This window comes from Vespa crabro, chromosome 20, assembly GCF_910589235.1.
Source record: "Vespa crabro chromosome 20, iyVesCrab1.2, whole genome shotgun sequence".
In the NCBI taxonomy this organism is placed as follows: domain Eukaryota; kingdom Metazoa; phylum Arthropoda; class Insecta; order Hymenoptera; family Vespidae; genus Vespa; species Vespa crabro.
Genome location: NC_060974.1, coordinates 4,069,003 through 4,081,471, shown reverse-complemented (window position 1 = coordinate 4,081,471; position 12,469 = coordinate 4,069,003). Strand labels below are relative to the sequence as shown.

The window sequence follows — 12,469 nt, the reverse complement described above, 5'->3', positions numbered from 1 at the left end:
AACGCAATGAAAATATTTTTTCATCGACAATGACAGTGAATTTTTAAAAACACTCATATCTTTTATATATTCCAATTTTTTTTTTCCTTTTTTTTTCCTTTTCTCTCTCTCTCTCTCTCTCTCTCTCTCTCTCTCTCTTTTTTTTCTTTTATTTCCTTTTGTTCTTTCCTTACGTTCCCTTTTCTTCTAAACTTGTCGTTATCTTATCGTTAGTTATGAAAATAAAATAAAGGAAAAGAGAAAGAGCCAAAAAAAAAAAAAAAAAAAAAAAAAAAAAAAAAAAAAAAAAAAAAAAGGAAGAAAAGAAAAGAAAAAAAGACGAAGAAAAGAAAAGAAAAGAAAAAAAAAAGAAAGATTGAAGAAGTCACAGACAAGTTGTGATAATAGGGAAAGGTATTATTGTATTGTTTATTTTCTCTCTCTCTCTCTCTCTCTCTCTCTCTCTCTCTCTCTCTCTCTCTCTCTCTCTTTTTTAAATAATAAAAAAGAAAAAAAAGAAGAAGAAGAGAGAAAGACTATTTCTCTTTATATTATTCCTTCCCAAAAGTTAAGCAGTTAAATTAAACGCCAATGTCAAATTGTTCGTGCAAATAATATTTTTCAAGAATTATTTACTCTTCTTTCGTTTTTGTTTTTCTTTTCTTTTTATTTTTTTTTTTTTTTTGGCTCTTTCTTTTTCTTTTTATGTTTAACCTGTGTGCATTGCGTTGTTGTTGTTGTTCTTATTGTTGTTGTTATTGCAACGAGACACTTTTAATGATCTTTAAGAAAGAATAAAAAAACAAAATTCATATTTTGTTGTTTTTTTAGTCTAAGTGCCATCGTATATCTGTAATCGTAATTCGAATATACTCGCTTACGAATATATTTAAACAAAAGATCCTTGAATATGCATAAAATAATTCTATCATTTTTCAAATATATATATATATATATATATATTATTAATTTGAACTATTATAATAATCGAATAGTGTTTTTTTTCTTTTCTATTTTTTTGTTAATTCTCTCCTATTTTTCTCCATTTTCCATTTTCCTTTTAACTTGGACTTCTAAGTCTTTTTAATTAATGCACTTCCATAAAATTTCATGGTGACGATTATTTATCAGGTCGTCCTATAATTATGAAATTAAGTCTAACGTAATATCTTTTTTGCTTCAAGCAAAAGTTTTAGTAAAAAATTATTATTATTATTATTATTACAAGAGTGGCAACTATTTTTTTTTTTTTTTTTTTTTTTTTTTTTTTTTTTTTTTTTTTTTTTTAATCAACGTTAATGCAAGACAATTATTATCGATGCAAGACATATAATAATTAATGAAATAAATTAATGCATAAGTTATCACAATTTGATTTACTGTTCTTCATAAATATTTTAAAACGATACAGAAGAAAAATGAACAATCTTTGATATTAAAATATTTTCGAGGAGATTAGATAATATTATGAAATAAAAGAAGTGTTTTAATTTAATTATTATAATAGATATAGATAAGATTTAATTTAAAATTTAATATTATGCACTATATTAAAATATTCTTTTTATATAATAAATAAATATATATATATATATATATATATATATATATATATATATAGATTATTAAAATGTAAATTTTTTGGTATTATTAAATAAAATTAATATCGTACATTAAAAAAAAATATATATATATATATATAAGTAATCCAAAAATATCGATTGCAAAATCCAATCATTTTAATATTTCAATAAATGCATATAATGGAAAAATATTGTCGATTGTATTGTTCGACACTTCGAAAATAAAATAGAAGATTAAATAGAAAGGAGTTGCGAAAACATATTTAGTTTTTATAGTACGCAGGTGGTGCTATTATTTATCGAATAAGTTATCCTTAAGAAAATACTTTCTAAAATTGTAAACGTATAAATTATCTTTTTCAACTTTTCACTTCTTATTTATTTCAAAGAAACAATATTTTCCCACATAACATTATGCCTTCAATAGATTTCTTCGGATTAAGGCAAAGATTTATTAGGGTTTAGTTTTTGTTTGTAACATTGTTATTTACAACCTGTTTCAAAACATTCACATAGAAAATAACCTTATTTTTAAGATAAAATTTTTTCTAAGAATCTTTGACTTCATTAGAAGAACAATTTTATCATTAATTAAAGATAAATTCTTAAAAGCTTCTTACTATCTTATTTTATTTTCTTCTTTTTTCTTTTTCTTGTTTACGTAGGAAATTTTTTGTTACTAAAATTCAAACAAAAAATTTTTTTTTTTTTTTTTTTTTTTTTTTTTTTTTTTTTTTTTCAACAAGAACTTACGTTATTAATATTTATAATATTTTTCATTTAAAAATTTAACCTTCTTTTTTTATCGTTTTACTCAGTCGATCGTAAATGTTTTTTCTTAAAAATTTTCGAAACGTTACAAATTTTTCCCTTAAAAAATTATGATAAATCGAATGAAGCTAAGATCAAAAATATTCAATAAATTTTGCCGATATCAATTTGGATATACTAGAAATTTCTTCAGCTTGGGAAAATCCGTTGTATGTGCGAACAACGAACGTTTATTTCTTTATGACTTATTTGTTAATCCATGGGTTTTCCCAAAAAGTAAGTCAATATCCAAAAAAAAAAAAAAAAAAAACAAAATTTCATTTCTAACTATACGAATAAACTACATTTTATTTATTTATTTATTTGTTTATTTGTTGATTTGTTGATTTGTTGATTTGTTGATTTGTTGATTTGTTGATTTGTTGATTTGTTTATTTGTTTATTTATCTATTTGTTTATTTATCTATTTGTTTATTTGTTTATTTGTTTATTTATTTATTTGTTTATTTGTTTATTTGTTTATTTGTTTATTTGTTTATTTGTTTATTTGTTTATTTGTTTATTTTCGATGATCACAATTTCAAATATGTAAGAAAAAAAATAAAATAAAACGTATATCGTAAAAACTCGTTGGATTTATTACGATATTTTCGATAATTTTTGTTTAAAATCAAAATGTTGATTTGCATTTTTAAAAAAACATTTCGTTATAACTTTTTTAAGGCAATAACAACGATATCTATGAAATAAATATGCAATACGTGATAAATTTTTTCTTCGATAACTTGATAACTTTTATTTTTAATGAGACACAGACACAAACACACACAACACACACACACACACACACACACACATATATATATATATATATATATAAATTTATTTAAATATTTAAATAAGTAATTAACTATAATAAATTCATACTATAGACATTTATACAAATGAATAAACAACTCTGATTGAAATTTCGTGAATTAATTTAAAAATAAAATAAAATAAAATATGATTAAATATCAGCATAGAAATTTCGTGGGTTTTTTTTTTATTCTTTTTTTTATTTCTCTCTCTCTCTCTCTCTCTCTCTCTTTTTTTTTTTCATCGACAAAAATGATTATATCCCAATATATACTAATAATTATCAAGTATCTTATCAAGAAAATTTGTGTTGTTTCGATCGAAAACTTTTAACGATGTAATGATATTAGTAAAATGATGAAAATTATAACGATGACGATAACGATGACAATAACGACAACGACTTTATAGTTGAGTAATACTCTTTTGCAAAATGAACCGAGGAAGAAGCACTTTGTTGCATAATAAGTGAAAACAACTTCAAGGATCTTTTTAAAATGAAACTGCAAAAGGTAAAGAACGATTGAAACAGTGTTAAAAGCTATTTTTTAATTTCTTCCTTGTAAACACTTTAACACCTTACGCATTTTTTCAAGTTACATTTTCATAAAAGATTAATTAGCTTTTATTTTTCTTATCTTTTTTCTTTTTCCTTTTTTTTTTTTCTTTTTTTTTTGTTTTTCAATGCTAACTTATGCGCATTACATTAACGAGATTAATATTAATCGGTATTTAAATGTGTGCAATAAATATAACTTGCTTACAAAAAAAAAGAAAAAAAGTATAACGACGATCGTATGACTTTGTTGACGTAATAATAAAAAAAGAAAAAAAGAAAGAAAGAAAGAAAGAAAGAAAGAAAGAAAGAAAAAAAGAGAAAGTAACTAAATAAATAAAAATAAAAATAACACAAATTGGAATTAATTAGTTCAAGTTTAAGTCGAGATAATAAGTATATTGAAATTACGTCTTTATTTGTTGTGTATAATGCAAATAAAACTGGTATTTAACACATATCTGTATGCATGTATGTGTGTGTGTATGTATATGTCCGCACGCGCGTACACATGTGTTATATACCTGAATAAAATTTGTTTAACATTTGCAAGTTTAAATAAGATATACACGCATAATATCCACGCATGTATGTGAAATCAGTCATAGATATGTTCCTACATATGTGGCGTATTATATTTTAACTGCAAAATTATTTTATTTAATGATAAATATTCAAAATTATTTATTTTTTTTTTTTTACTTATTATTTATTCATTATTTCCTAAAATTATCTCAAATATTTATTGTCGTATGTAAAAAAAATAATGCTGTTTTTTTTTTTTTTTTTACAATTCTTTTGCCTCTCTTTCCGAAAAAAAAAAAAAGAAAAAAAAAATATTATTTCTTCAACTTCATTTTCAAAAATTCTTTTAAAAATATTATCTTTTTTTAAACATTTAGGTTATCCGATATAATTATATATATATATATATATATATATATATATATATTATATATATATTGAAAATTATTTTCGGAATATGGAGGGTAAAATGGAAAAATAATTTCATTTAAACGAATCAGATTCATCCTAGCAGGACATTGGTCGGTTCTTACATTAGAACAGGAAAATTTTGGACAGGACCCATTTTAGTGCTTAAATCCTATAGGACGATGGGTGGGCCTTATTTTCTAAGGGTCACAGAGTATATATACCGTCCCTTTTCGTCCTTTCTCTCACTATCTTAAAAATTTTAAGAAAGAATATATCTCAATTGATTTTCAAAAAGTAAAAAGATATATATATTATATTATATCGTCTTGCAGTTTGAAAAAAAATATTTGTGAAGTATAAGAATTAAGTGTAGTGAAATTAAAAGTGAAGTGAAGTGAAGTGAACATCCTACAGAATTTTTTAAAATCTTCTTAAATTATTTTCACGTTTTTTATTTAAAATATTTTTCTGGCAAAAAGAAAAATATTCTAAAAAAAGAATATTGAAATTTTGATAGAAGAATTATAGAATCATACGATAAAATAATAAAGATAAGAGTATAAATTTACAAGATAATTAAGATCATGGAGAACAACAAGCAAATATCTGAATCGAATTTATACGAACCGATGATAAATAATGGTAAATATTCTTATGAAGATGAATTTAACGGAAGTTCCAAAAAACCCTGGAATTACACATATAGCAAGATACAAAAGATTGCTTCTATATGGTCTCCAATCTCTTCCTCATCATCTGAATCAAATTGGCCGACAGAGATGAATAAAAAATTTTCTTTCGAAATGGAAGACTTTAACAGCACGGACAATACCACGACATATTCTGAATCTATTACGAATGACGACAAATCTATATTAAGTGATGAAGTTTTTATGAAGAAGATGATAGAATTAATCATATTAATGGAAGAACCAGATACTAAATTAAATAATACTTTTGAAGAATCGATTAAAAATGAACTGATTGTACCTCTACTATTTGCAGATAAAAATGAATTCCTTTCTCTGTTGCCTAGTTTTCCAAATGAGAATCAATCGATACAAAATGATTCTGAAATAGATTGGAACATGTTTAATGACGAAACACAAGATATACCGGATCAATTTCATTGGTCACCAAATGAGAGTATGACGAAGATGATGATACTCTTAAAGATGCAAACTTAACTACCTACCTCATTAACATCGAAATATCAGATGTTAGTATGCGAAAATAAAATTGATGAGTCTCTGTTAATAGCAATAAGGAAGAACAAAACATCACTCAAGATAACCAATTTTTTCTCATTGAAATTACGTAGAATGATAAAAACATTGATATTAATTGTATCGACAAGAATGAAACTGATGGATCTATCTATAATTAAAACCGATAAATAAACAACCTAAAGCCGATGAATTTACAATTGCTATTGATAAATTTAAAACTAAAACTGATCGATTTACGACTGAAACTGATAATGAGATGATGGATAACAACTACAATTCACGCATCGACAGAATACGTAATATTTTTTTTTCGAAAGAATATATTTAATTCATGTAACTATATTTTTATTTTCATATTTTTAACTTTTTTAATTTTTTTTAGTATGTACGGGCAAAAATTATGATGAACCTGAATCTAACTAGCTCTGTTATTATATCATATGTTTATACATAATTTGGATTTAATAATATTTTTTATACATTCTTCTTTTTAATTCCAAATTAAAAAAAAAAAAAAAGAAAGAAGGAAAATGTTCTTAGACAATGAATCTCTTCTGGCATTTCGAATTTTTTTTTTTTTTCATATTGTCTTATAATTTTTTTTATCATAATCTCTGATATTATAAATATTGAAATAAATAAAATAATTACAAAATAAAATTGTTCCTTTTTTCCTCTATGCTTTTCCTAGACATATATATATTTATAAATCATATCAAATCGTGTGCATATATGTATATTTATAAATAAATATATATATATATATATATATATATATATATATATATATACTATGTGACTAATAATTTAAAAAAAAAACTCATAAATGTTACATTAATGTTTAGTCGACCGCACAGATAGTAGTCAATAAAAGTAATATATCAATTACAGTAATTATATATAGTATCATAGTATAATTCGATCATAGACGATATGCTCACGTATTACAAATATATATATTAGCATAATTCAATCATTTCCATTCTATCTGATTTCCATCCTTAACAATCCATCTATAAAAGCATTAGAGTAAGTTTAACCGGTATTACGTGCTTTGTTTTGATTAAATCATAAATTTGGCACAATGCAGTTAGAAAATTAAGATGAGTCTTTTCTCTATAGGTCAACGCTATATATATATATATATATATAAAATAGATCCCAATTTAAAAATAAATTAATATATAGTCGTCGAATAATTTTTGGTAAAAGAAAAAAGAAAAAAGGAAAAGGAATATGTCACATACATTTCCGTCCGAATGAAATGAAATAAAATAAAACAAATTGAAATGGAACGAAGTATAAAAATTAGAATTTAAAAAAAAAAAAAAAAGAAAAAAAAACAAAACAAAAAAGAAAAAAGAAATAGATAAAGTATTGTCGTGTTGATTATTACAGAGTCCGAAGAATCATGATAATTCTCTGAACAAAGTCGAGTTCCATTTTGTTTTGCGTGTTAAGACGTAATGAACGGAAAAAAAAAAAAAAAAATAAAAAAAAGCAATCGGTCGTACTGATCGATCAATAATAATTTAATTCGTAAATATTTAAAGAACATTCCATATAACTTGACATTTCTAAATTCATCAGTCCTATACACTCGCATGCAATATTTTCTTACAAATTAAATTCAACATTAAATCCCTCATACGCATTATTTATTTTTATTAATCATTAATTGAAAGTTAAAAATTAAAAGTTTTATTAATCATTAACGCGATACTCATTCTACTCCATTCTTAACATTTTATTTTCATTATTTTAAATTATTAAAAATTGAATTGAAAAAGAGAATGAGAGAGAGCGAGAGAGAGAAAAAGTCGATCATATGTCGAGTCTCGATAGAAACTCCATAAGTTCCCCGCCAATTTTTTTATCGCACTCTTCGATTGGAATACATTCGAATGACGAGAAAACATAAATATTTGCTTTCATAAGTTCAATATATCTATTATGAATCGAATAATATAATAATAATAATAATAAATATCGATTTTACATTAACTATCGATATCTATCGTTCTACCGTTTTTCCCGCCAATTTTATTTCGATAACGATGTTCGTTAACGTTCGAAAAACAAACGATTATTTCATAATTTCAACCTGAATACTACCTGAGTGATATATCCGATAAAAGAAAAAAGAAAAAAAAAAAAAGAAAAGCGTCGATCTTTATATATAAATTTTAATCTTATTACGTTTCCCGCCAATTTTCTTTCGACGATATTCGAATGTGTAACGTCGAACGTGAAAGTAGCACGACGTAAGATTATTAAAGAGAGAGATAAAAAAAAAAAATTACAATAAATATTACATTATTAAACTCGTACGACAATATATTTTATAAATCAATCAATCAGTCAATCTAAATTTCAATGAAAAATAAATCCTTGTTGAATGTCTCGAACGTGCCTTCTTCTTGTATAAAAATAACAAACAGAAATGTAAAAAAAAAAAAAAAGAAAAGAAAAAAGAAAAAAGGAAAGATGTCGAATTGATAAAAATTTTCATTCAATTTCGTCGAATTAATAATACAAATGAAGATTTAAACGAACGATCCTTAACGAATGTCTTATTCGAGATATTTTTCTCGAAACGAGAAAGTTGTTAAAAAGCAAAATTCTTTTCTCCCCCCCCCTCTCTCTCTATCTCTCTCTCTCTCTCTCTCTCTCTCTCTCTCTCTCTCTCTCTCTCGAGTAATAAAAGCGCATACGCATGATAGATAGGAGCGCCATGCGGTTACGGCGCGAACTAGCGGCTTGTCGCGACACGTGCTCCGGCTCATATACGCCGCTCTAAAGAAAGAAAGAGATCGAAATACGTACACGTATGAGAGATAAAGATAAAGATAGAAAGAGAGAGAAAGAAAGATAGCGATAGATAAATGCAGAATTTGTTCGAGATGCTTTCAAAAGTATTCGAAGATTAAAAGACATTAATCCGTAATAATTTCTTATCATTCGTATGAAATAACAAGGACTTAGAGGGATAGAGTGGGAGAAGAAGGTTGTGGAGGGGTAAGGGATGAGGGATGATGAGGGGGGTAGGGGTGTTCGGGAAGGAGAAATATGAGGAGAGGGTTATGTGAGGTCGCATCAAGAGTGTGCGCAACTGCGCATACACTTTTTTATTGTACGAAAAAACCAAAGGCACACTTCGTGTTAAAAGTGAGAGAGACAAATGCATATACGTGTGTGTATATGTGTATATATATTTACATATATATATATATATACACACAAACACATATATATATACCAAGTGTAGTGTGAACAAGTAGTAACAGAAAGAGACCGACGATGACGATAAAATATACGGAAAAGGAGAGGACATATTTTCATTCGTCCATCTATTCGTTAAGATTTATGACAGAGGATTATTACCTTTTGTCGAGTCCACGTCGCCATGGGATCTTGAATACCGGGTGACAATGTAACCAAAGATTATGACGACTCCACCGAAGATCATTGTCGCTATTAACACAAGGACGGTTGAGTCCGTTCGGTTGAGAAAGATTTTCCCTTGTGTGTCCTCCATCTTTCGCGGTGACAGGCGTGTTACGGCACAACAAAGTAGTACGGGACCCGTTTATCGTTTCAATTCGTAAAATAATTAATCAATCGATTAATTAATTAATTGATTGATTGGAGAGAGAAAAAAATTAATGAAAGGTTGAAGGAAAGATAAAAAGAAAGAAACGGCGTCGACAATAACGACGACGACAACGACGACTACGACGACGACGACGACGAGCACGACGACGACGAGCACGACGACGACGACGACAATGATAATGAATAATAATATTAATAATAATAATATCGCGCACGAAAGAAAAGAACGAACGTTTTATTCAAGTGTTATTACTTTCTTGTTAAACGAACACTCGTGACAAAAATCTATCGAAAAACGGAACGAATATATATTATATATATATATATATATATATATATATATATATATATATATATTATATGTATCTTCCTCGTCCGTAGTACTACACTCTTACATACCGTACACGCACAGTGTGTAACACAACGCGGCGTACTATTTAACCACTACGCATACAAACACACACACACACATACACACGCGTGCGCACGTATATACACGCATGTACGTATATCCACGGATGAGATTAATCGAAAATTAATTGTTTCCCCCCCCTTTTTTTTTCTTTTTCTTTCGCTTTGCGATTTATATAAGTACCCCCAAAGACGGACGAGTACGATGGTGGTGTATAAGCAAAAATGTTGAAGAAGACATAGGAAGAGATAGAAGAGACCGATACAAAAAAAAAAAAAAAAGAAAAGAAAGAAAAAAAGCAGATAGCGTGTGAGAGAGAGAGAGAGAGAGAGAGAGAGAGAAGGAGAGGCAGAGATAGAGGTAGAGATAGAGACGAGTGGATAAAGAGAGAGAGAGAGAAAGAATATGCACGAAACACCACACATACACACACACACATGCAGCATGCACACACATACACCCACCACACGCGCACTCTCACGCACACGCACACGCACACGCCGGTTTTTGAGGGAAGCTAAGGAAACGGGAGTACTCTCGCGTGCGCACGACCGCGCGTTCCGAAAACACGCAAGAGATCACGCAACGATCGCGGCACGATGCGTAAACCGCACGATGATAACCACGAAACATTCGATATCTAGACGTAGAGCTGACATTTTTCTTTTATAGTCTCTCACTCTCTCTCTTTCTTTCTTTCTTTCTTTCTTTCTTCCTTTCTCTCTCTTTCCTTCTCTCTTTCTCTGTCTTTCTCCCTCTCTTTCTCTATCTCTTTTTTTTCTTTCTCACTCTCTCTCTCTTTTCCTCTCTCTGTCTTTCTCTTTCTATTCCTCTTACATCGCTTTATTGATAACTAAGATAGTTGATCTCGGTCGGTAAAGGTAGAGAGAGAAAGAGAACTTCTATTATTCTTAACCTTCTTATTCTTTTTTTCTTTGTTCAAATTTTTTTACAAACGTCTCGATGATCTTTTAAATAAATCATTTATAACGTTCATTCATTGATCGTTTACAATTGAATTAATTCGTATTTGTTTGATTGTTCGTCAATATTCTTATTATTATTTTCTCTTATATCTATTTCTTCTTCTTTTCTTCCTTCTCTTTCTCACACGATATATAACGGCGATGATATACTTTCAACGAAACACCATACCGGGTGGTATCTCTCGAATGATTATTGTTATTGTTGTTGTTGTTGTTGTTGTTGTTGTTGTTATTGTTGTTATTGTTGTTGTTGTTGTCCTTTATTACGATATAAATTTATTATCGACACGGCATATCTCGCGCGATTAATAAACATTCGAATTTTCTGATTATATTATTATTATTATTATTATTATATTTAGTCACTCGAATTTCACGATTGAAATGTTAATCCTTCCTTTCTGTTTCTTCTTCTACTTCTTCGTTTTTCTCTTTTTCTTTTTCTTTTTCTTTTTTCTTCTTTTTTTTTTTTTTTTTTTTTGTTTAATTTTGCCTTTCGACAAGCGAATTAACCTCAATGTTGTTTCATCGGCCTTCGAATAGATGCTATGATATTATCGTTAATTTCGACGAATAATTATCATTCTTATTCGATTATCTCCTTCGTTAATCTCTTATTTTTTCGGATTCTTCCTTGTAATCGAAAAAAAAAAAAGATATACGAGCTTCTCTCTCTCTCTCTCTTTTTTGAAAGTAATTAAAAGTACGTTGGTTCGTTGTTTATTTTATCTCTCGTTACTATTTAAAAAGATCCCTTTATGATATTTTAATATTTTCTTTTCGACGATCCACGTTATAATCAATATCCCAAGGATCTTTACGATACGAGATATAAATTCGTGTCTCGTTTCGTTTTCTTCTTCCCTTTTACTTTTCTTCCTTTTCTTTTTCTTTTTCGTAATATATCTCGTTTTATCAAATTTGATAATTATATATTAAATTGATTTTTCTCGCCTGACAAAAAGAAAAAAGAAGAAGAAGAAGAAGAAGAAGAAAAAGAAAAAGAGAAACGAGAAGAGTAAAAGAAGGAGGAAGAGGAAGAAAATAAATAAATAAATAAAAGAAATAAAATAATAATAATAAAAGAGTAGAAGAAAAAGAAGAAAAAAAAAGGGGGAAGAAAAACAAACAGCGAATAGAAGAAAAGATGAAAATAATATGATCCTTTGACGAATCGAGAGGATGTTAACGACGAGTTGTTTCAGTCACTACTATCTCGTTCGAACACTCGCGAGTATCGCGGTACGATTACCTTCTCGCACCGCGTTACCGCGCGACTTACGTAAATTAAGCGACTAATACGAACTCTGACGGTACATTCGCGAATTATATAAAGGCGAATCGATCAAAGAGTGAGAGAGACAAAGAGAGAGAGAGAGAGGGGTTTATATAAAAACAGCGATGCATTTGTGGGATAGAGAAAACATTAATTTGATGAAACGAAAAATCGTTTGCCGATTATTATACATATATTTAATTCCTTGTCTCTCTCTCTCTCTCTCTCTCTCTCTCTCTCTCTCTCTCTCTCTCTCTCTCTCTTTCTC

At 27.6% G+C, this 12,469-nt stretch overlaps 2 protein-coding genes across 9 annotated transcripts in view; one reads left to right on the top strand and one right to left on the bottom strand.

Annotated features, from left to right (window-relative positions):
* Positions 1-12,469, bottom strand: part of LOC124431164 (transducin beta-like protein 2) — a 47,227-nt gene that overhangs the window by 27,570 nt on the left and 7,188 nt on the right. Inside the window, exons 1-3 of one of the 8 annotated variants that reach the window (XM_046978719.1) lie at positions 12,056-12,395; positions 10,404-11,183; positions 9,297-9,450 (exon numbers count right to left, since the gene is read on the bottom strand). The exons of 3 other annotated variants lie outside the window; for them this stretch is intronic. In XM_046978719.1, coding sequence (XP_046834675.1) covers positions 9,297-9,450 — 154 coding nt within the window. In that variant the 5' untranslated portion in view covers positions 10,404-11,183; positions 12,056-12,395. Of the gene's footprint in view, positions 1-9,296; positions 9,451-9,926; positions 10,306-10,403; positions 11,559-12,055; positions 12,396-12,469 lie in introns of those variants that run through there. 4 more of the 8 variants (XM_046978716.1, XM_046978717.1, XM_046978718.1 and 1 more) reach the window with 4 other exon arrangements.
* Positions 5,217-6,332, top strand: LOC124431171. The gene is made up of 2 exons (XM_046978730.1): positions 5,217-6,208; positions 6,295-6,332. Exon 1 carries the CDS (start codon positions 5,268-5,270, stop codon positions 5,868-5,870), a length of 603 nt encoding a protein of 200 aa, XP_046834686.1. The 5' UTR covers positions 5,217-5,267; the 3' UTR covers positions 5,871-6,208; positions 6,295-6,332.

Coding starts and splice junctions, on each gene's coding strand:
- LOC124431171 (XM_046978730.1), top strand. CDS start 5,268: ATGGAGAACAACAAGCAAATATCTGAATCGAATTTATACGAACCGATG.